Source organism: Bos indicus, chromosome 13 (genome assembly GCF_029378745.1).
Source record: "Bos indicus isolate NIAB-ARS_2022 breed Sahiwal x Tharparkar chromosome 13, NIAB-ARS_B.indTharparkar_mat_pri_1.0, whole genome shotgun sequence".
In the NCBI taxonomy this organism is placed as follows: Eukaryota; Metazoa; Chordata; class Mammalia; order Artiodactyla; family Bovidae; genus Bos; species Bos indicus.
In genome coordinates this window covers 51,838,087-51,863,953 of record NC_091772.1, presented here as the reverse complement: position 1 = coordinate 51,863,953, position 25,867 = coordinate 51,838,087, and the positions used below count along the sequence as shown (strand labels likewise).

At 39.5% G+C, this 25,867-nt stretch overlaps 1 protein-coding gene across 5 annotated transcripts in view; it reads right to left on the bottom strand.

The window, feature by feature from the left end:
• Positions 1-25,867, bottom strand: part of DNAAF9 (dynein axonemal assembly factor 9) — a 173,201-nt gene that overhangs the window by 137,942 nt on the left and 9,392 nt on the right. For 4 of the 5 annotated variants that reach the window (XM_019971938.2, XM_070802139.1, XM_070802140.1 and 1 more), the window contains exons 2-3: positions 12,429-12,508; positions 3,024-3,143 (exon numbers count right to left, since the gene is read on the bottom strand). In XM_019971938.2, coding sequence (XP_019827497.2) covers positions 3,024-3,143; positions 12,429-12,508 — 200 coding nt within the window. Of the gene's footprint in view, positions 1-3,023; positions 3,144-12,428; positions 12,509-13,767; positions 15,626-25,867 lie in introns of those variants that run through there. The other variant, XM_070802142.1, reaches the window with a different exon arrangement.

The window sequence follows — 25,867 nt, the reverse complement described above, 5'->3', positions numbered from 1 at the left end:
TCTCATCCTTCTGGGAGACTTACTCTGAATCACTTGTAGCTGACCTGCTTAACAGTGAGAGTTTGACATCACTGAGAGCTTCCTGTGTCGACTGTACTCTATACTGATGTACAACATACTGCAAAGAATTAGGATCCAGTAAAAGAAATCATGCAACAGCCACTAAACCGAATGAAGCATGCTTGGATCTCACAGGACTAAGGTTATCACCACAAGTAAATTTTAACAGAGTACACAGGCAGGTAAAAGAAGAAAGCGTAAGAGAACTGGATGAACATATAAACTATTTTAAAAGTTTTTTTTTAATAAATTCTTTGTATTTGCCTCTTTTTCTTTCAGATAATTAGGGATTGTAACGCAGAAGATAAATCTGGTAAACTCACCTTTCTAGCTATTTGGATTTAAAAAATGAATTAATTTGGAAGAAAATGCTCATTACAAGCCTTCATTGTGCTAGGCGACAGGATAAAGACAGAGATAAGCAGAAAAGAGGACTTTTGAGGACTTAAACTATTTCTTTTATTTCAATATTGTAGTGTCCTTAGCAACCTTGACTACAGTGAATGAAATGTGTGGCTGCACAAGCATCTGCCTTTTTATAATTCTCAATGAGCTGCCAAAATGAATTATTTCCAAACCAGTAGATGTTATACAGTGTAAGAAAGCAATTTTTAACATCAGAATCTGAAACTAAATTTGAGTTAAAAAAAATTACTAGAAGGGATAATTTCAGCCTGCTCTTTCCACACTAATAAAAAGAAAAACTTTAACAAATCTCTAATGATAGATACTACTAAGGACTTTACTAAGAAATTAGAAGAATTTTCATATACACTAGGCCAGGGTTCTTCAACTTCAGCACTACTGACATTTAGACCAGAACATTTTTTGTTGTGAGGAGCTGGCCTATGTATGCATCATAGGATGCTTAGCAGCATCTCTGGCTCTACCCACTCTGCCCAGCTGTTACAATCAAAAATGTCTTCAGCCAAATGTCCCTTGGGGGATAAAACCCTCTAGTTGAGAATCACTGCATTAGATTCACAGCAAGATTATTTCAACATCAGATTTTGCATCCCCCAGCTGCTTCACAAGAGCTGTCTCTTGTCCATTTTGATTTGTCTATTCCCGTGTCTTCTGATCCATCTGGCAGACAAGTCATGATGCTAAGTATGTGATATCAGAGATAGCTCTTGGGCATCACCCCCATAGCAGCACAACCACAGGGTGAGTGTCTCAAAGTGAGAAAAGGGGAATGTTAGCAGAAAGACTGCATTGTAATCACAGGCACCATCATAAATTACAGTCACATAGAAAACAATGCCCAAAGACAGGGCAGGACAAAGAGCCTTTGTTCCTAAACTGAAGATCTACATGAAATCTTCCTTGTAGGAGAACCTTGCAGGCTCGTCCTTGACTTACAGTTGAAAGTGCTATCATAGGACAACAGCATATAACATGAGCCTTCCAGCATGTAGAGGCAGTAGGAAATTTACAGGAAAACTAGTACCTTGCCAAGAAGATATAATGTCAAATACTGATGTTTACCATTTCCTCTAAAACTGATTTATCCAATAAACATACTCTGAAAACTACTTGTCACTCAGTTCAGTTCAGTTGTTCAGTCCTGTATGACTCTTTGCGACCCCAAGGACTGCAGCATGCCAGGCTTCCTTGTCCATCACCAACTCCCGGAGGCTACTCAAACTCATGTCCATCATGTCGGTGATGCCATCCAACCATCTCATCCCTGTCGTCCCCTTCTCCTCCCGCCTTCAAACTTCCCAGCATCAGGGTCTTTTCCAATGAGTTGGTTCTTCACATCAGGTGGCCAAAGTACTGGAGTTTCAGCTTCAGCATCAGTCCTTCCAATGAATACTCAGGACTGATCTCCTTTAGGATGGACTGGTTGGATCTCCTTGCAGTCCAAGGGACTCTCATGAGTCTTCTCCAACACCACAGTTCAAAAGCATCAATTCTTCAGTGCTCAGCTTTCTGTACAGTCCAACTCTCACATCCATACATGACTACTGAAAAAACCATAGCTTTGACTAGATGGACCTTTGTTGGTCAAGTAATGTCTCTGCTTTTTAATATGCTATCTAGGTGAGTTATAGCTTTTCTTCCAAGGAACAAGCATCTTTTAATTTCATGGCTGCAGTCACCATCTGCAGTGATTTGGGAGCCCAAGAAAATAAGATCTGTCACTGTTTCCATTGTTTCCCCATCTGTTTGCCATGAAGTGATGGGACCGGATGCCATGATCTTCGTTTTCTGAATGTTGAGCTTTAAGCCAACTTTTTCACTCTCCTCTTTCACTTTCATCAAGAGGCTCTGTAGTTCTTTGCTTTCTGCCATAAGGGTGGTACCATCAGCATATCTGAGGTTATTGATATTTCTCCCAGCAATCTTGATTCCAGCTTGCGGCTTCATTCAGCCTGGCATTTCGCATGATGTACTCTGCGTATAAGTTAAAAAAGCAGGGTGACAATATACAGGCTTGACTTGACGTACTCCTTTCCCGATTTGGAACCAGTCTGTTGTTCCAGGTCTAGTTCTAACTGTTGCTTCTTGATCTGCATACAGATTTCTCAGGAGGCATGTCAGCTGGTCTGGTATTCCCATCTATTTCAGAATTTTCCAGTTTGTTGTGATCCACACAGTCAAAGGCTTTGCCAGTCAATAAAGAAGAAATAGATGTTTTTCTGGAACTCTTGCTTTTTCGATGATCCAACGGATGTTAGCAATTTGATCTCTGGTTCTTCTGCCTTTTCTAAATTCAACTAGAACATCTGGAAGTTCATGGTTCACGTACTTGTCACTAGTCTATTATCTAGTAGGTGACCAAAAGCATATTACTTAACATATCAGCAAAGAAGAAATGTTTTTCATTAATAAAAGAGCAAAAATTTATGGGAGCGCAGGCTATTTTAAATTTTCCATAAAAGGGCACTGAAATAAGCATTCAAAGGAATAAATCACGTAACTTCTCTCTCACACAGAGTCTACCAATATATACTTACCATCTAAAACTTCTTCAGAAAACCCTGTTTTCTCAAAATCACTGGCATTTTGATTGTACAAACCAAGCAGAAGATAATTTGCCAGCTCTCTGCAGCCTTCATTGTACCTGCTATCGATTCCTGCAAGACAAAGAAGGTTCTGATCAGCTGTACTGTACTATGGGAGAAAATGAGTCCCAATAGTTTGTCCCTGCTCAGCAAAACTGTGATGGTTAAGTTAAAGGTAGCACCTCGGACCAGTTTCGTGCCAGAAACCAAACTAAACAACTCTCTGTGAAAGAAGTAGCCTCAGCATCAAGTATTCTTACATGGATTCAATATCTGAATACCTGAGATGGTGAAACAGCACAGAATACAGAAGTTATTAATTTAATCAAATGAAATTTTTGAGGATAGAAGTTACCAGAAAATACAGTCCACACCCTTTCAGAGGTGGTTAAAGATTTTGTAATACTTCCAGTTGGAATAGGACTAGGCATCAGAAAAAGTATTTTCTTCTCAAAACGACCTTTATCAAAACAATGAAATCAAATAGAGGAGAATTAAGGTGGTTTGAGAAGAACTCAAAGAAGTGAAAAGAGGACAAGTGAATGAAACCACAGACATCCATCTTCTCACAAATATTTATCAGGCCCAAAGCCGTGCACTGTGCTGGATGCTGAAGCATGCAAACATGCCTACAAATGGTCCTCATGAAGCTTACAGTCTAATGGGGCTGGGTCAGAGACTAATGAAAAGGAAATTAAAATACTGCCTTCATAACTGCCTTTCAATGCCAAAGGCACATATACTATTTGGTTCCTGTCTATGTGTAAAAGCCCAGAGCCGTAGCTCTGGGACATGTCAAGGGCAGGGAGCAGTCTATGTAAGATTGAAGGGAAGGGGCTGTGGCAGAAGGAGCTCAAAGAATGTAAATACAGCTGGAGCTTGGGAAACAGGACTGCCAATGGTTTTTCAGAGCAGTGAAAAGTGAAAAGTAGTGGGCATTCAGGCCAGTAGGGCTGAGAGAGGACTTCTGTGGGAAGACTACTTTCTCAGCTAGATCAAAGCAGCACAGTCCTCTTCTATCCCAACCAACACTTCAGTGAAGAAAGGGATAAAAAAAAAAATCAAAAGTGCTAGAGTTAAAAATAACCAGTGGGGAACTTCCTTGGTGGTCCAGTGGTTAAGAATCCACCTTCTAATGCAGGGGATGTGGGTTCAATTCTTTGTTGGGGAACTAAGATCCCACATGCCAAGGGGCAACTAAACCTGTGCGCTGCAACTACTGAACCCGAGTGCTTCAACTAGAGCTTCCTCAGCTGGGAGGATCTAAAAGCAATGACATCCCTGTAGCATACACAGTACCTAGATCTTGGTTTCTAATACAATTCTCCAATAACAGAAATCAGGGCTCCTTAAGAGCATGGGTGTTTTGAGGACTGAAGCAGGTAATAGACAAAATAAGACTGGAGAATCTTATACTGTCAGAAAATACAGAAGTGCTAAACAGACTAAAACTTCGATGAGGATATATCAAAGGGAGGGACATAGGAGTCAACCAAAAAAGCTCCAAATGGTCAAGCTGATACAATTTGAAGTAGCAACGGAATATAACCTAAAGTATAAATGAAATAATACTAGATTTTAACTCAAAGTATAAAATAAATATTCATGAATTGATACTGATACAAACAAATGACTGAAATAAATGAGGGAGAAAAGACAAATATCCCATGAAGAAGAATTTCAAATAATTTATGTAATTACTATCCTCTGCTCAAGGCAATGGGGTATGAACCCTACTCCTTAGTGTGTAAGCTGCATAGTGACTTCCTCCCAGAGGACAGTATGGACGGAGGGGTGGGGAAAAAAATTTATAGTACAGAATGTCACAAATACTATCTCAGACAAATGATGAAAGTCAATATTCACTGAAAAGTCTTGTTGTTAATATGTACTCTCACTATCATGTGAAGAAAATGGCATGTTACTTCACTGATCTTCCACTCCAAAGTTCACAACTCCAGTCTAATTATGAGAAAAACAAAAGAAAAATCCTAATAGAGGGATTTTTCTAGTACTAGTACTTCATTATTACTCCTCAAAACTGTCATTAAGGTCATCAAAAACAAGGAAAGTCTGAGAAACTGTTATGGTCAAAAGAAGCCTAAGAAGACAACTAAATTTCACATGGGATCCTAGAACAGAAAAAGGACATTAGGTAAAATTTAAGAAAATGTGAAGCAACTGTGGACTTCAGATAATAATAATATATTAATACTCATTAATTGGGCTTCTCTGGGCTCAGCTGGTAAAGAATCCACCTGCAATGCAGCAGACTTGGGTTTGATCCCTGGGTTGGGAAGATCTCCTGGAGGAGGGCATGACAACCCACTCCAGTATTCTTACCTGGAGAATCCCATGTACAGAGGAGCCTGATGGGCTACAGTGCATACGGGCACAGAGTCGGACACAATTGAAGCAACACAGCATGGACACACAATAGGGGAAACTGGATGAAGCGCACATGGGAACGCTGTACTACTCTCTTTGCAATTTTTCTGTAAACCTAAAAATTGTAAAAAAATCTAAAATTGGGCTAAAAAATTATTTTTTTTAAATGGAACTCTCAAGAACTGCTGGTAAAAATATAATAGAGTAGAACCACTCTGTATGCAAATGTTACAGTAGTTTTATTTGTAGGTCCTAACTGGTATGTACATACAATAAAATAATAATTACCAATAAAAAGAGACATATTCATGATAGATGCTACTGTAAGGATGAATCTCAAAATAATTATCCTAAGTGAAAGAAGTCAGACAAAAAAATATATACTGTATGATTCGATTTATATAAAACTCTGAGAAATGCAAACTAATGTATAATGACAGGAAGCATATTAGTAATTGCCTAAGAGTGGAGAAGAGACAGAATGGAGACCCTACAAAAGGACACAAGGGAACCTAGAGTTAGTAATAGCTACATACATTATCTTGACTGTAGTGGTACTCTCACATGTATACACATACGTCACCCCTTAACCGAAGTAAAGTTCAATGCTGTAAAGAAATATACTGCATAGGAACCTGGAATGTTAGGTCTATGAATCAAGATAAATTGAATGTGGTCAAGCAAGATGGCAAGAATGAACATGAATCACTGAACTAAAACGGAAGGGAATGGATGACCACTGTACCTATTACTGTAGGAAAGAATCTCTTAGAAGAAATGGAGTAGCCCTTATAGTCAATAAAAGAGTCCAAAATGCAGTAATTAGGTGCCATCTCAAAAACAAAAGAATGATCTAAGTTCGTTTTCAAGGCAGACCATTAAACATCACAGTAATCCAAGCCTATGTCCCAACTACTAAAGCCAAAGAAGCTGAAGGAGAACGGTTCTCTGAGATCCATAAGACCTTATACAAACTAACATCAAAAATAAGATATACTTTTCATCACAGGATTGGAATGCAAAAGGAGGAAATCAAGAGATACGTGGAGTAACAGGCAAGCTTGGCTTTGGGATACAAAATGAAGCAGGGCAAAGGCTAACAGTTTTGTCAAGAGAACACGTCATAGCAAACACCCTTTGCCAATGACACAGGAGACAACTCTACACATGGAGAACACCAGATGGTCAACGCTGAAATCAGACTGATTATATTCTTTGCAGCTGAAGATGGAGAAGCCCTATACAGTCAGCAAAAATAAGACCTGGACCTGACTGTGGCTCAGATTAAGAACTCTTTATTGCAAAGTTCAGCTTAAACTGAAGGAAAGTAGGGAAAATCACTAGATCATTCAGGTAGGACCTAAATCAAATCCCTTATGATCATGCAGTGGAGGTGATGAAATAGACTCAAGAGAATCTATTCCTTATATATTATATTATATATTATGTAATCTATTCCTTATATATTATTATAGAACCTGACAGACACAGTACCTTAAGAACTATAAACGAGGTTTGTAACACTGTACAGGAGGCACTAACCAAAACCATCCCAAAGGAAATGCAAGAAGGCAAAGTGGTCGCCTGAGGAGGCTTTACAAACAACAGAGAAAAAGAAGAGAAGCATAAGGCAAGGGAGAAAGGGAAAGATACACCCAACTGAACACAGAATTCCGAGACTAGCAGGGAGAGATAAGAAAGCCTTCTTAAGTGAACAATGCAAAGAAATTGAGGAAATCTAGAAAGGGAAAGATTAGAGATCTCTTCAAGAAAACGAGATGTCAAGGTAACATTTCATGTGAGGATGAGCATGGTAAGAGACAGAAACACTAAAAACCTAACAGAAGCAGAAGAAATTAAGAAGAGGTGGCAAGAATACAAAGAAGAATTACACAAAAAAGATCTTAATAACCTGGATAACCATGATGGTGTGGTCAGTTACCTAGGGACAGACATTCTGAAATGTGAAGTCAAGTGGGCCTTCAGTTCCATTCAGTCACTCAGTCATGTCCGACTCTGTGACCCCACGGACTGCAGCATGCCAGGTTTCCCTGCCCGTCACCAACTCCCAAGCTTACTCAAACTCATGTCCATTGAGTTGGTGATGCCATTCAACCATCACATCCTCTGTCGTCCCCTTCTCCTTCTGTCTTCAATCTTCCCCAGTATCAGGGTCTTTTCCAGTGAGTCAGTTCTTCCCATCAGGTGGCCAAAGTATTGGGAGTTTCAGCTTCAGCATCAGTTCTTTCAATGAATATTCAGGACTGATTTCCTTTAGGATGGACTGGTTGGATCTCCTTGCAGTCCAAGGGACTCTCAAGAGTCTTCTCCAGCACCACAGTCCAAAAGCATCAACTCTTCGGTGCTCAACTTTCTGTATAGTCCAACTCTCACATCCATACATGACTACTAGAAAAACTACAGGTTTGACTAGACGGACCATTTTGGGGAAAGTAATGTCTCTGCTTTTTAGTATGGCTGGTCATAGCTTTTCTTCCAAGGAGCAAGCATCTTCGTGTGTGTATGTGTAATAAAGTTTTATTAAAGTATAAAAGAGAAAGCTTCTGACATAGACATCAGAAGGGGGCAGAAAGAGTGCCCCCCTGCTAGTCTTTAGCTGGATGTTACAGAGCTACCAGCAGGCTGCTAATTACAGAAAGGGAATGTCTCAAAACCCACAGCCTGGAACCAAGCCCCTCACCCACAACATGCATTTTGAGATAACTCTGGCACAAGGTGAGTCATCCCAGGCCGTAAAATGATTGCCATGAATCTTGAAGAAAGGCAGGTTTCCAAGTAAATATATAGTTTCACTAACATAGATTAGGAGAACAATGTATGAGTAAAACAGTGGTTTGTTCTGAGTCTTAAGCAGAACCAACTTGAAGAAAGAGTCTAGGGTAAATACATAGTTCATTAACATAGCTTAAGAAAAACATTTCTATAAGAAAAACACATAGGTTAGCTCAAGAAAAGTTAAGTTCAGGTGGAACCAGGTGTCATCTTGGCAACACAGACTTTTAAGAGAAACTTCCTTTTAAATTTGTGTAGAGAAGGGAAAAAAATCTGACACTTGTAGTTTGTTTCCTCCTGCCACTTAAGAGAGAGAGAAAAAACGTCTGACACTTGCAGCCAATTTCCTCCGTTTGGAGACCCCTAGCCTTCCTGCCTGTTAACCTCTCATTCCCCCCTTTTCTTTTAGGAGAATTATGTTTCCTAGGGAAAGGGGGGCATCGTTCTCATTCAGTGTTGCTTCCAAGCGGATAAGGGGCATTGTGCCTAAATTGGTGAGGCAACATATGCTCCTAACCCTCATATAGAGGGTCTCTGATTCAGGGGGCCCAAGTAATAGTTGGAGGGAGGACCTAAATCAAATCCCTTATGATTGTACACCGGAAGTGACAAATAAATTCAAGGGATTAGATCTGTCAGACAGAGTGCCTGAAGAACTATGGACAGAGGTTCATGACACTGTACAGGAGGCAGGGATCAAGACCATCCCCAAGTGGGCCTTGGGAAACATTACTACAAACAAAGCTAGTAGAGGTGATGGAATTCCAGCTGAACTATAGCAAATCCTAAAAGATGATGCTCTTAAAGTGCTGTACTCAATATGCCAACAAATTTGGAAAACTCAGCCATGGCCACATGATTGGAAAAGGCCAGTTTTCATTCCAATGCCAAAGAAGGGCAATGCCAAAAAATGTTCAAACTACCATACAATTGCACTTATTTCACATGCTATCAAGGTAATGCTCAAAATCCCTCAAGTTAGGCGTCAGCAGTATGTGAACAGAGAACTTTCAGATGTACATGCTGAATTCAAAAAAGCAGAAGAACCAGAGATCAAATTGCCAACATTTGTTGGATCATAGAGAAAGCAAGGGAATTCCAGAAAAACATCTACTTCTGCTTTGTTGAGTATGCTAAAGCCTTTGACTGTGTAGATCACAATAAACTGTGGAAATTCTTCAAGAGATAGGAATACCAGACCACCTTACCTGTCTCCTGAGAAATCTGTATACAGCTCAAGAAGCAACAGTTAGAACTGGACATGGAACAATGGACTGGATCAAAATTGGGAAAGGAGTACGAAAAGGCTGCATATTGTCACTTGGCTTATTTAATGTATATGTGGAGTACATCATATGAAATGCCAGACTGGATGAATCACAAGCTAGAATCAAGATTGATTCATACAGAGCAACAAAGGAGACACAGATGTAAAGAACAGACTTCTAGATTCAGTGGGAGAAGGAGAGGATGGGATGATTTGAGAGGATAGCACTGAAACATGTACATTACTGTATGCAGAATGGATGACCAGTGCAAGTTCCATGCATGAAGCAGGGCAATCAGGGCTGGTGCTCTGTGACAACCTGGGGGGAGGGGGTGGGGAGGAAGGTGGTGGAGAGGGGGCTGGGGAGGAAGATGGTGGTGGGGGCGTTCAGGACGGGGGGACACATGTATGTCTATGGCCAATTCATGTTGATGTATAGCAAAAGTCACCACAATATTGTAAAGTAATTATCCTCCAATTAAAATAAATAAGTAAATAAAAAAGATTGCTGGGAGAAATATCAACAACCTCAGATATACAGATGATACCACTCTAACAGCAGAAAGCAAAAAGGAGCCTCTTGATGAGGGTGAAAGGGGAGAGTGAAAAAGCTGACTTGAAACTCAGCATTTCAAAAAACTAAAATCATGGTATCCAGTCCCATCACTTCATGGTAAACAGAAGGGGGAAAAGTGGAAACAGTGACAAATTTTATTTTCTTGGGATCCAAAATCACTGTGGACAGCGATTCTAGCTATGAAATTAAAAGATGGTTGCTCCTTGGAAGAAAAGCTATGGCCAATCTAGACAGTGTATTAAAAAGCAGAGACATCACTTTGTCAACAAAGGTCTGTATAGTCAAAGCTATGGTTTTTCCAGTAGTCATGTAAGGATGTGAGAGTTGGACCATAAAGAAAGCTGAGCACCAAAGAATTGATGCTTTTGAATTGTGGTGCTGAAGAAGACTCTTGAGAGTCCCCTGGACTGCAAGAAGATCAAGCCAGTCAATTCTAAAGGAAATCAACCATGAATATTCATTAGAAGGACTAATGTTAAAGCTGCAGCTCCAATACTTGGGGCACCTGATGCGAAGAGCCGACTCACTGGAAAAAACCCTAATGCTGGAAAAGACTGAGGGCAGGAGACGTGGGTGATAGAGGATGAGATGGCTGGATAGCATCACACTGACTCAATGGACATGAATTTGAGCAAACTCTGGGAGATAGCGAAGGACAGGGAAGCCTGCCCAGCTGCAGTTCACGGGGTCACAAAGAGTCAGAAATGACTTAGCGACTAAACAGCAACAACATACATATGTCAAAACTTATCACATTGTACCCTTTAAATATATGCAGTTTACTATACATGAATTAATACCACCATAAAACTGTTTTTTTTACAAAGGTTAGCAGAAAATCAGTGAAAACATTTCCTTTATCATAAGAACTAAATGGCAAATGCCAAAGTGGAGGGAGTCAGAGTTGCTAGGAAGGATACTGCAGGGGTTAGAAGGCTAAATTAAACCAACCAACTGATCACGAGATGCTATGATAACTCTAATTACCCCCCAAAGTAGAATTCACTAAACTCCTGAAGTTGTTTAAAAACATACAAGTGTCTCATTGACTTCTGGCTTCACAGCTCTTTGTCCTAGAGGTTTATTAACTTTTTACCTTAAACTTCACATACCCACCTTCAAACATCAATTTCTGCAAGATTTGTGTTTTCATTTTACATATATATATATATATATATATATGTATCTGGTCTCATGGTATTCTTTAGGTTGACCCTTTTTTCAATCCTTTAGTATTTGTATTCAAGTTGCCCACGTGATCGATTTTATGCTGCCTATTTTTACTAGGTTGAGCCTTAACTAACAGAAATAATAGCATAAGTACAGTAACAAATAGGTGGTTTTATTCAAAAGTAACTTCATGGCAGAGAGAGCCCCCACCCCCTTTATTGGCTGCAGCTGGAAAGAGAATCCAGTGATTGTTGTTTCAGCATTTGAAACCAATGACTGGAATTCTAGGCCCACTGTAAACTATGTCTCTTGAGTAAGTGAGTGATGGAGTCAAAATTCAAACCCAAAACCTGCTTGGCTCCAGAGTGCGTATTTCAAACTCCAGTGTGCACTCTGCACACTGACTCTCATAAGTTTAAATGAAAGTGCTAGTAAGTGAAAAAATAAAATTATGCATAGACTATCTGAAGGACAAAAAAGAAAGTGGTTCACTTCTGGTGGGAAGGAAATTAGAAGGCTGACAGACAAACAACCTGATCCAAGCAAGTTTTTTTTTTTTTTTTTTTTTTCAAGCAAGTTTTATGACTCAATACTGTGAATGTAAATGAAAATGAAATAAAGAAGGAGACTGATCTGACATAGAAAAATCTCCAAGATACACTTATCAAGTGAAAATTTTTTCAGTTAGGTTAGCAACAATATACATAAAATGTTCCCTTTTGTGTTAAAAAAAAATACAGTTGATGTTATCTCTTGGGGAGTGGAACTGGTATCTGGGATGATTAGAAAACTTCATTACTGTGTACTGTCTTAATTTTTCTTTCATAGTAAAAGAAAGTGATAAAGAATAAACACCCAATTCTGTCACTCTATGGCCCTAGGCAAGTCTGTTTTGTCTCCCAGAGTCTCAATTTCGCCCCCTTACAAGGATCACTGTGAGGAGAAATAACATAAACAAAGTGCCTACTCTGTGGTACAGGCTCCCTATTTCACTGATACGTCAGTGGACTTCATTAAAACAGCAACAGATTTAAGGGGAACAAGGGCTGGGAGAATACTAACTCACAGCTTGTCTCACAGTGATGACACTATTATTAATATCTTCCTGTGAACAGAAGCAAGTTGCCCCAGCCCTGAGTCCCAGCTTGTGAAAAACACTGACCTAGGATGCAGAGGATCCCATCGGGTCGAGACTTGCTGCTCTGGGTCAAGATGCGCTGAACCTGGCGGAGTCGACTGCAGCTGCAATAAGAAAAGAAATCAGCTCCCTGAGTGCCAGCACATGAAGGCATGAGAAAGAAAATGACAGCAAGTGATGGAAACTGTTCTCTGTCTGACTTTGACGTCAGAATCATAAAAATAAATTATGTATTCTTTTTTCTAATATTTTGTGGAAGAGATTATGCAGAATTGGTCTGTAGACTAAGTCTGAACTGCTGATTATAAACTGTATGATCAGTGGCTCTCTCATTCAACAAAGAATGGAACCAAAGGCCCTGTCATAATCAATGCTAGACAGGACTAGAACCCAGCAGCTGACCAGAAGAACCTCCAATGTCTTAATTTTGAATATTATCAAAGAAGAGTTTCTACACTAATTTGTCCTAACTGTGGTCCTTATTGATCTGTTAAAAACAAAAAACAAGCAGATAAAAATCAAACTAAGGACCAGTGAGTGTCATCACAACTAACCCCATAAGTGTGTCAGTACATGGTATTTCTTGCTGTATCATCCTGCCAACTACGCCAACTGTCTTGCTGTTCACACTGTTCACTGAACCCAGGGTAGGCAAGGGGTGCGTGGGCAAGCTGGAAGAAGACTCAAGGAGCTGTAGGAACTGCAGTCGTGTTTAATTCTCTCTGGGCTGGCATAGCAGCCGTACGGCAGCCATGCTGCATTCTCTCTTGGTTGACCCAGTGGATGCAGCCATAACACAGCCTCAAGGGCTTATCAAGTGGAAATTATACAGGTTTACAAAATTAAAATGGACCAAGTGAGTACACTGTGATGTGTGTGCACAGTGCTGTAAATCATCTCAGCTGTTACATAACCATATATTTACAAAAGGTGGGGGTGAGACAGCCTGACCACTGCCATCTTGGCTAATTCGATCTTTCTCTACAGAACTGCTCCATTTCTGTGCAAATCTCTGATTCCACTGATGTTAGAGACATACTCTTCCTTCCAAACAAAGCATAAGGAGAGGTACTTCCGGACACTGATATCACTTCTAAGGACCCCATGCTTTCCGTATCAATCCCTTCTCCCTCCCAGATTCCGAGAGTGGTTCACTTTCCTGCTTGAGACTGATCCTTCCATAGGGTCTGTCCATATCACCTTCTGGTCCAAGATCTGTCTCCACTATTCACCCCTTAAGGCTCTTATATTAATTTTCCCCCCTACAGTCAACATATTCCCAATCGTTGTTGTTTGGTCACCCAGTCGTGTCTGACTCTTTACAACCCATGGATGCAGCACACCAGGCCTCCCTGTCCCTCACCATCTCCTGGAGTTTGCCCAAGTTTATGTTCATTGCTTCAGTGATGCCATCCAGCCATCTCATCCTCTGACTCTCTCTTCTCCTTCTGCCCTCAATCTTTTCCAGCATCAGGGACTTTTCCAGTGAGTCAGCTGTCCACATCAGGTGACTAAAATACTGGAGCTTCAGCATCAGTCCTTCCAGTGAGTATTCAGGGTTGATTTCCCTTAAGATTGACTGGTTTGATCTCCTTGCTGTCCAAGGGAGATAAAACAAGACGATTGCTTCTTGGCAGGAAAGCTATGACAAACCTAGACAGTGTGTTGAAAAGCACTGGAAGAGTATGTCTCTAACAGCAGTGGAATCAGAGATTTGCACAGAAATGGAGCAATTCTGTAGAAAAGTGAATTAGCCAAGATGGCGGTGGCCAGGCTGTCTCACCCCCACCTTTTGTAAATATACGGTTATGTAACAGCTGAGAGGATTTACAGTTTGCCTCAGGAGTCTTCTCCAGCACCACAGTTTGAAGGCATCAATGCCTTGGTGCTCTCCCTTCTTTACGATCCAGCTCTCACAACCGTACATGACCACTGGGAAGACCACAACCTTGACCATACAGACCTTGGTCAGCAGAGTAATGTCTCTGCTTTTCAACACACTGTCTAGGTTTGTCATAGCTTTCCTGCCAAGAAGCAATTGTCTTCTGATTTCATGGTTGTAGTCACCATCCACAATGATTTTAGAGCCCAAGAAGAAATCTGTCACGACTACCATCTTTTCCCCTTCTATTTGTCATGAAGAAATGGGGCCGGATACCATAATCTTAGTTTTTTTAATACTTAGTTTTAAGCTGGCTCTTTCACTATCCTCATTCACCCCATCAAGAGGCTCTTTAGTTCCTCTTCGCTACCTAGAAGCCCCACCACATCCTCATTATCTAAGATTCTCCATAAACCTACTACAATAACTGTTCCATCCATAACAGTCAGACTCCATCCTCACTCCTCTGTTCTAGTACACTTGTCCTATACTCATCCAAGCAATAGTATTTCCAGCTAAATAACACCATTTCCATGTCTTGAATTCCCTTTTCCCCGTTCTTTCTGACGTTCCCACACACCAAGTCCATGACTTAGTGGTCCTTATCACTACCTTCCCTCAAGACGTTCACCATCTTCTACCTAATACCAAAACCAGACAAAGACAGCACCAAAAATATAGAAACATACAAATAAATATCTACCATGAATATAGATACAGAAATCCTCAATAAAATATTAGTAAATGTAAGTCAACAACATATAAAAAGAATTACACACTACGGCCAAGAGGGATGAAAGTCTGGAAATCAATAAATATAATCCCTAATCTAACAGGCTAAAGAAGAAAAAAAAAAATCATATGACCACATAATTGATGCAGAAAAATCTGAAAAAATTCAACACCAATTCATAATTTAAAAAACTTAGAAAACTACAAATAGATGAGTTTCCTCAACTTGATAAAATCAATTTTGGTTTTGATACCAAAAAAAACAAACAAAAAAACCCTCCAAAGCAAATTCTGGGATATACTTAATGGTAAAAAAAAAAGAAAAGAAAAAAAACACGGAACAAGAAAAAGATCTATGCTCTCATTAACCCATTCAACATAATACTGGAAGTTCAAGCCAATGCAATCAGGCAAAAAAAGGAAATAAAAGGTATACAGATAGAAAAGGAAGATATTAAATTATTTGCATAGATGACACAATGGCCTATATAGGGAATCTCACAGAATCTATAAAAAAATCTTAGAATAAGTGAGTTCAACAAAGTCATAATATCAACATATAAAAACCAACTGTATACATGAACACAGAAATTAAAAATATAGTATCATTTAAATATAAACTGAACAAAACATGAACAGTACTTACATGCTAAAAAATACAAAACATTGATAAAGGAAACCGAAAAAGATCTAAGTAAGTGGAGACACTCAACATAATATATATGTCAATTCTTCTCAAATTGATTTATAGGCTTAACACAATTCCTATTAAAATCCTAGCAAGATTTTTTTACAGACATAGACAAGATCACTCTAAAACTTAGAGGGAAAAATAAAGGAACATTCAAGGACAGTGAGAACTGTTTAGAAAATGAATAAAGTGGGAGGAATCACTATGTCTGATCTTAAGACATATTATATAGCTAAAGTAATCACGACTGTGGTTCTGGCTAAAAGACAGATACATAGACCAATGGAATGGAACAGGAACAACAGAAATAGACCCAAAAATATAGCCAAGTAATATTTGAGAAAGCATGGAAAGTAACCCAAGAGAGGAAAAATAGTCTCTTCAATAAATAGCGTTGGAACAACTGGATATCCATAGACAAAAACATGAACCTTAACCAAAACCTTATAACTGGCACAAAAATTAACTCAAAAGAGATCACGGATTTAAAGATTTATATATAAAATCTTTAAAAGAAGAGAAGAAAATATTCAGGATATAGGATTCAATGAAATTCTTAGACTTGACACCAAAAGTATGATCCATTAAAAATTGATACATTAGACTTCACCAAAATTTTAAACTTCTGCTTTGTGAAAGACTATTGAGAGAATGAAAAGGCAAACTACAAAATGGGAGAAAATATTTGCAAATCACTTATTTGAAAAAGCACAATACAAAAAAACTCAAAACTCAACAGCAAAAAAAACACTCCAATTAGAAAATAGGTCAAGGTATAAAGAAAATTTTCTCAAAGTGGATAGAGAAATGTCACATAAACACATGAAAACAGATTCAACATCATTATCCATTGTTGTTGTTGTTGTTCAGTAGTTAAGTCGTGTCTGACCATTTGCAACCCCATGGACTACAGCACCTCAGGCTTCCCTGTCCTTCACTATCTCCCAGAGTTTGCTCTAATTCATGTCCATTGAGTTGATGATACTCTTTAACCATCTCATCCGCTGCTGCCCCCTTCTTTTTCCTTCAGTCTTTCAGGGTCTTTTCTAATGAGTTGGCTCTTTGCATCAGGTGGCCAAAATATTGGAGCTTCAGCTTTGGCATCAGTCCTTATGAATATTCATAGTTGATTCCCTTTAGGATTGACTGGTTTGATCTCCTTGCTGTCCAAGAGACTCTTAAGGGTCTTCCCCGGCACCACAATTCAAAAACATCAGTTCCTGGGCACTTCTTTATGCTCCAACTCTCACAACCGTACATGACTACTGGAAAAACCACAGCTTTGACTATATGTACCTTTGTTGACAATGTGATGTCTCTGCTTTTTAATGTCGTCTAGGATTATCATAACTTTCCTTCCAAGCAGCAAGAGTCTTTTAATTTCATGGCTGCAGTTACTGTCAGAAGTGATCTCTGGAGCCCAAGAAAATAAAATCTGTCATTGCCTCCACTTTTTCTCTATTTGCCATGAAGTCTATGGCTATATCACCCTGAACACACCTGATTTCACCTATTTGCCATGAAGTGATGGGACCTGATGCCATGATTTTAGTTTTTTTAAAAAATGTTGAGTTTCAAGCCAGCCTTTTCACTCTCCTCTTTCACACCCATCAAGAGGTTCTTTAGTTCCTCTTCACTTTCTGCCATTAGAATTGTATTATCTGCATATCTGAGGTTGTTGATATTTCTCCCAGCAATCTTGATTCCAGCTTGTCATTCATCCAGTTCAACATTTCACGTGATGTGCTCTGCACAGAAGTTAAATAAACAGGGTGACAATATACAGCATTGTCATACTCCTTTCCTAATTTTGAACCAGTCAGCTGTTCCATGTTAGGTTCTGATTGTTGCTTTTTGACCCACAAACAAGTTTCTCAGGAGACAGGTAAGGTGGTCTGGCATCCTTATTTCTTGAAGAATGTTCCACAGTTTGTTGTGATCCACACAGTCAAAGGCTTTAGCATACTCAATAAAGCAGAAGTAGATGTTTTTCTGGAATTCCCTTGCTTCCTCTGTGGTCCAATGAATGTTGGCAATTTGATCTCATAGATTAGAGAAATGCAAATTAAAACCACAGTGAGACACTACTATACATCTACTACTAAAATAACAAACAGTGATGATATCAAATGCTGGTGATGATTCAGAGAAACTGAATCACTTGCAGATTTCTGAAGTAAATTAAAGAAGACATCAATAACAGAAATACATTCATATTCCTACATTGGAACTTAATATATAATATTATATATTTAATGCCAGACTCCTCTGTCCAGGGGATTATCCAGGCAAGAATACTGGAGTGGGTTGCTATCCCTTTTTCAGGGGATCTTCCCAACCTAGGGATTGAATCCATGTCTCTCATGTCTCCTGCACAGGCAGGCAGGCTTCTTACCACTAGTGCCACCTGATAAACTGTGGTCTATACATACAATGGAATATCATTCAATCTTAAAAAGGACAGAAATTCTGACACATGATAATACATGAAATAAGCCGTAAGGACCTTACAGTAAGTGAAATAAGCCAGTCCCGAAAGGACAAATATTGTATGATTCCACTTTTATGAGGTACTTACAACAGACAAATTTACAAAGACAGAAAGTAGAATGGTGGTTGCCAGGGGACGAGGGGATGAGGTGGAGGAAGGAGTGGGGAGTTATTGTTTAACAGGTACCAGAGTTTCAGTTCTGCAAGATGAAGAGTTCTGTGGATGGATACTGGTGAATGTAGCACAATAAGGTAAAAATCCTTAATGCCACTAAACTGTACACTTAGAACAGTTTAGATGGTAAATTTTATGTATATTCTGCCATAGTTTAAAAAATTTTAAGTTTAAAGAAGCCAATGTCATGTAAAACAGAAAAAACAGAGAGGGAGAACTCTTGTAATAAAGAATAGTAAGTCAGTGCAACTTATTAACCTTAATTTGATTTAAACAAAACCAACCAACCAACCAACCCAAGGGAAACATCTATAAGACATCTGACAAAAATTTGAGTATGCCTCTATTACATATTAATAGAATATTATCTATTATCCAGGGCATATTCAAATTTACTATCAATTTTCTTAGCTGAGATAATATTATGGTGGTTACATAGTAGAACGTCCTTTTTCAGTGAAGTGCCATGATGTCTACAAAGTGCCATGATGTCTACTACTATGTCAACATAAAGAGTTTAACAGAAAAAAGAATGAAAAGAAAAGAAAAACTAAAGACAATGCACACAGGCAAAGAGTCAAAACTGGTAAATCTAAGTGATGGGTATATTCTTGTACTATTCTTTCATTTTTTCTGTATTGTTTGAACATCTTCATAATAAAAATCTGGGGCTAGACATAAGGCGGAAAGGCAATGGCACCCCACTCCAGTACTCTTGCCTGGAAAATCCCATGGATGGAGGAGCCTGGTAGGCTGCAATCCATGGGGTCGCTAAGAGTCGGACACGACTGAGCGACTTCACTTTCACTTTTCACTTTCATGCATTGGAGAAGGAAATGGCAACCCACTCCAGTGTTCTTGCCTGGAGAATCCCAGGGACGGGGGAGCCTGGTGGGCTGATGTCTATGGGGTCGCACAGAGTCGGACATGACTGAAGTGACTTAGCAGCAGAGATAAGGGGGAACATGTGGAGTAACTCAGGGTTTTGGAAGCAGCAGAATTTAAACTGCAACATGATTAAGATTAAAGTAAGAAAACTCTATCCCTGGGAAATGGTTGCCTATCCATCCCCACTTTCTCATGTTTAATATAAGATTCATCTTGCAATCATTCTCTGCACTAGAAAGATTTCGTTAAGTTGGTCCTTTGGTCCATTTCCCAATCCTGGCTGACTACCAAGTTACCAAGAGCTCGAGTTTTCAAGCTCAGAACCAGCCAGTGCCAAAAAGCTTTAACAGGTCATGTGACCAGGAAAAGCCAGTTCCCCAACTACTGCTATGGGAAGCCAAGACAGGAGCAAAAGAGGGTTTTTTTGGCCAAAGCAAGTAGAAGCAAATAAAATGTAGGAAGATCTTTCTCTTCCCAGAGTAAAACATTAATAACATTTTCTTGTAAAATGGCTAGATCTAAATTTAGTTCTTTTTTTCCTTTGAACGTTTTCTTGCTTCCCAATTTTTGACTAGAACATAGCCTATCACTGAACCATTAAACTTTTCATTTACTGAAATATTTATCTATTTAAAAATCACCTATTAAGTATAAAGAAAACCAAAATATTCATATTCCAAGCACTCAGAACTAACCTACATTAGTGCTTTTTTCAGTTATGTGAAGTATTAATTTATTATCCTTTTTTATTTAAAAATCAGAACACTACATACGAAACTTAAGTCTTCACTATTCCCCACCCTCAGAGGTGACCATTATGAGTTTTCTTTGTATCCATCCAGTCTTTTTTCCCTTTTTTTTCAGTAGAAACTTTCAGTTCAGTTCAGTCGCTCAAAGACACACACCAAACCCAGCACTAGCACTGCCCTGTAGCTTTCAGGTCTACCTGAACAAAAGCTAGCACATCCCGAGTAGAAGGCCTGTGGTCACCTGCAACGCTACAAAGTTCCTCCTTTAGAGTATCTGCAGAGGGTCAAAAGCAGACTAAACAACTACAGTGAATGCTCAGCACAGCCAGAAATACACTTTTTATCAAATAAGCTGCTTGAATACTATACTTCTCACTTTCGTTGGATTCAGCCTCAAAATCTAGACATGACAGGTGATACGGCAAAAACAAGACCTAAACAGAAGCAGTCTGCCCAGATCACAAGGCTGAGTAAAGATTAACAGCATCAGAACCTGAGTGACCAAATATCCTGGCTCTGAACTTTACTTTCTGATGTACCTCACTGATTTCCTGACAACAAAGTTAGCCTCAGACACAGTATTTCTGAATTCTTAACAATCACCTCTGTTCTCCCCACTGTCCATTTTATACTTATTAGTTAGTTCACTGCTCATTGCTGTTATAACAATTACTATATACATAGCTAAGTATATTTTGTTTGTGTTTTATTATCATGGTTCCCTGGAAATGGGAGAAATTTTGCAATTTTTATTTTTGTCTGTTTTTCTTCATAATTTATGCTTTTTGATTTTTAAAATCAAACTATTAAAACATGAATATATTCTCCTTATATGCTTTGTGGTTTGGATGTTTTACAAAGTGAATTCTCATACCAATCTGAATCACTTCATCCTATAAAACTGCTGTGAACAATCTGATATAATACAGTTAATACATAGTTTGGGTGAGTTTTTTGGGGAGAGAGTTGTTTTTCATTTCACTGTTTTTACATAAAATCAAAATAATGAGATATGTAACTGCTCTGCAACGTGCTTTTTTTTTTTACTTAACATTGTACCTCAAGATCTTTCCAAGATAGTAAATACAACACAACCTCATTTTTAAAACTGTTGTACTATATCCTTTTGCTTTTACTTAACAAGACACTATGATTGAACATTCATGATTTTTATTATTTTTGCAAACAGCAAACAATGTTTCAATGAACAACCTTATAAAGCCATCTTTGGCACAAGTCTAAAAAAAAAGCTGGCTTAAAACTCAAAACTCAGAAAACTACAATCATGGCATCAGATCTCATCACTTTGTGGCAAATAGATGGGGCAAAAGGAGAAACAGTGACAGATTTTATTTTCTTGGGCTCCAAAATCACTGCAGACTGTGACTGCAGCCACAGAATTAAAAGATGCTTGCTCCTTGAAAGAAAAGCTACGACAAACCTAGACAGTGTATTAAAAAGCAGATACATCACTCTGCTGACAAAGGGCTATATAGTCAAAGCTATGGTTTTTCCAGCAGTCATGTACCGATGTGAGAGTTGGACCATAAAGAAGACTGAGCACCAAAGAACTGATGCTTTTGAACTGTGGTGCTGGAGAAGACTCTAGAGAGTCCCTTGGACTGCAAGGAGATCAAATCAGTCAATTCTAAAGGAAATCAACCCTGAATATTCATTGGAAAGACTGATGCCGAAGCCAAAGCTCCAATACTCTGGCCACCTGATGCAAAGAGTCGACTCACTGGAAAAGACCCTGACACTGGTAAAGACTGAGGGCAGGAGGAGGAGGAGGAGAAGGAGGATGAGATGGTTGGATGGCATCATCAACACAGTGGACATGAGTTTGAGTAAACTCCAGGAGATAGTGAAGGACAGGGAAGCCTTGCGTGCTGCAGTCCATAGGGTGGAAAACAGTCGGACAAGACTTACCTACTGAACACGAATAGCAACAAATTTTCTGCAAGGCAGAGACTAGCATTGCCAGGTTAAGAGGTATCTGCATTTAAAAATTTGAGAAATTTTGCTAAATTGTTTTCTTAAAACATTCATCTACAATATAAGAATACCTGTTTCCCCATAACTTCTAAACCATGTATTACCACTCTTGAACTATTAATGTAATAGTCAGAAGTCTCCTTGTCAGACAGTTGTCCCTTGGTATCCATGAAGGATTGATTCCAGGAACCCCTCAGATAGTAAATCTGCAGATGTTCAAGTCCCTTACATAAAATGGCATAGTATTTACATTATAACCTATGCACATTATCTGGTACATTTTTTAATAATTTTTCTTATTTGCTAATTTTTGGCTATGCTAGGTCTCCACTGCTGCATGGGAGCTAGTCTTCATTGCAGTGTGCCAGCTTCTCACTGCAGTGGCTTCTCCTGTTGTGGAGCACAAACTCTAGGGCATGTGGGCTTCAGCAGTTGCAGCACATCAGTTCAATAGTTGCAGTTCCCAGGCTCTAGAGTACAGGCTCAATAGCTGTGGTCCATGGGCTCAGCTGCTCTGTGGCATGTGAGATCTTCCTGGATCAGGGAGTGAACCCGTGTCTCCTGAATTGATGGGCAGATCCATCATCACTGAGCCACCAAGGAAGCTCCCCAGTATATTTTATATCATCTCTAGATTACTTAACCTAATATGAATGCTATGTGAACGGTTGTAAATACAATGTAAATGGTACGTAAATAGTTGCTTGTGGATGGCAAACTCAAGTTTTGCTTTTTGGAACTTTCCTAAATTAAAAAATATATTTTTGATTTGAGTGGTTGAATCCATGCATGCAGAACCTGTGAATCTGAAGGGCTGACTGTACCAGTACTTCATTTAGGATTTCTGCAGTTGTTATTTTCCTTTGTAATCTCTCTGTCAAACACCAGAATCATGCTAGCATCCGAGAACAAGTGGGAAAGCTTTCTGAGGTATATAATTCATTCGGCATGCTTTCCATTTTTATCTTCCTTAGTAACATACACTATGCCTCTTCTCTACGACAGCATCCAATCATGAGTCACCCAGCAGCAAGCCAGCCCAGCTAGAGTCCTTTCCAGGGACTTTCTGTTTCAGATGTAGAAGAGAAATGGCCTCTAGGGTCACAGTCCAGGAAGAAAGTGGATTTGAGGCTATATGGATAGAGGCAACTATTTTGATAGCAGAGTCCCAGTTCCTGAGGCCCTACTTCTTACAATTCTTCCTATCTTGTCTCAGTTCAGTTTAGTCGCTCAGTCGTGTCCGACTCTTTGTGACCCATGGACTGCAGCATGCCAGGCCTCCCTGTCCATCACCAACTCCCAGTTCAGTCCAGTTCAGTCGCTCAATCGTGTTTGACTCTTTGCGACCCCATGAATCGCAGCACGCCAGGCTTCCCTGTCCATCACCAACTCCCGGAGTTCACCCAGACCCACGTCCATCGAGTCAATGATGCCATCCAGCCATCTCATCCTCTGTCGTCCCCTTCTCCTCCTGCCCCCAATCCCTCCCAGCATCAGAGTCTTCTCCAATGAGTCAACTCTTCGCATGAGGTGGCCAAAGTACTGGAGTTTCAGCTTTAGCATCATTCCTTCCAAAGAACACCCAGGACTGATCTCCTTCAGAATGGACTGGTTGGATCTCCTTGCACTCCAAGGGACTCTCAAGAGTCTTCTCCAACACCACAGTTCAAAAGTATCAATTATTCGGCGCTCAGCCTTCTTCACAGTCCAATTCTCACATCCATACATGACTACTGGAAAAACCATAGCCTTGACTAGACGGACCTTTGTTGGCAAAGTAACGTCTCTGCTTTTGAATATGCTATCTAGGTTGGTCATAACTTTCCTTCCAAGGGGTAAGTGTCTTTTAATTTCATGGCTGCAGTCATCATCTGCAGTGATTTTGGAGCCCCAAAGAATAAAGTCTGACACTGTTTCCACTGTTTCCCCATCTGTTTCCCATGAAGTGATGGGACCGGATGCCATGATCTTTGTTTTCTGAATGTTGAGCTTTAAGCCAACTTTTTCACTCTCCACTTTCACTTTCATCAAGAGGCTTTTTAGTTCCTCTTCACTTTCTGCCATAAGGGTAGTGTCATCTGCATATCTGAGGTGATTGATATTTCTCCCAGAAATCTTGATTCCAGCTTGTGTTTCTTCCAGTCCAGCGTTTCTCATGATGTACTCTGCATAGAAGTTAAATAAGCAGGGTGACAATATACAGCCTTGACATACTCCTTTTCCTATTTGGAACCAGTCTGTTGTTCCATGTCCAGTTCTAACTGTTGCTTCCTGACCTGCGTACAGATTTCTCAAGAGGCAGGTCAGGTGGTCTGGTATTTCCATCTCTTTCAGAATTTTCCACAGTTTATTGTGATCCACACAGTCAAAGGCTTTGGCATAGTCAATAAAGCAGAAATAGATGTTTTTCTGGAACTCTCTTGCTTTTTCCATGATCCAGCAGATGTTGGCAATTTGATCTCTGGTTCTTCTGCCTTTTCTAAAACCAGCTTGAACATCAGGAAGTTCACGGTTCACATATTGCTGAAGCCTGGCTTGGAGAATTTTGAGTATTACTTCACTAGCGTGTGAGATGAGTGCAATTGTGCGGTAGTTTGAGCATTCTTTGGCATTGCCTTTCTTTGGGATTGGAATGAAAACTGACCTTTTCCAGTCCTGTGGCCACTGCTGAGTTTTCCAAATTTGCTGGCATATTGAGTGCAGCACTTTCACAGAATCATCTTTCAGGATCTGAAATAGCTCAACTGGAATTCCATCACCTCCACTAGCTTTGTTCATAGTGATGCTACTCAAACTCATGTCCATTGAGTCGGTGATGCCATCCAATCATCTTCTGTCGTCCCCTTCTCCTCCCGCCTTCAATCTTTCCCAGCATCAGGGTCTTTTCAAATGAGTCAGTTCTTCCCATCAAGTGGCCAAAGTATTGGCGTTTCAGCTTCAGCATCAGTCCTTCCAATGAATATTCAGGACTGATTTCCTTTAGGATGGACTGGTTGGATCTACTTGCTATCCAGGGGACTCTCAGGAGTCTTCTCCAACACCACAGTTCAAAAGCATCAATTCTTCAGTGCTTAGCTTTCTTTATAGTCCAACTCTCACATCCACACATGACTACTGGAAAAACCAAAGCTTTGATTAGATGGACCTTTGCTGGCAAAGTAATGTCTCTGCTTTTTAATATGCTGTCTAGGTTGGTCATACCTTTTCTTTCAAAGAGCAAGCATCTTTTAATTTCATGGCTGTAGTCACCATCTGCTTGTCTATCTCCCCACTATTCCTTCCAGTCAAGTAGCCAATACATTTATTTCCTTTTTTAATTTACTCTTTTGAGTTGGGTTTCTGTCACTTGAAACAGAAAGCATTCTTATTACAAAATCATACCTCTTGATTAGACGGACCATCAGGAAATGTTCAGGATTAAACCACACCAATGTCTATGACTTACTTTGAAAAGCATTAAAATATAGGATGAATTGATGGGTGAATATCAGGATGACTATAAGGCAAACAGAGCAAATATATTAAGCAGAGAATCTAGGTATGAATATACATGAATGCCCACTGAAAAATTCTTTCAACTTATTTGTATTTACGAACAGTTTTCATGATAAAATATTGGGGGGGAAATCAACAACACGAGTTAACACAAGTTATATCAGCATTAATTCGGACTTTATGCAATGATTACAACGAGCTACTGTAGGACTACTAAGAAAAGGGTTTAAGGTTTAAGAAAGCTGGCTCTGCAATAAAGTGGCAATTATTTATTCTCTCTGTGAAACAGACTTGGAAGAAAGGCAAAAAGGCAGGATGTGTCTCAAGTCAATAAATGTCCTTTCCCACTGAATTCCTTTCTGGAGC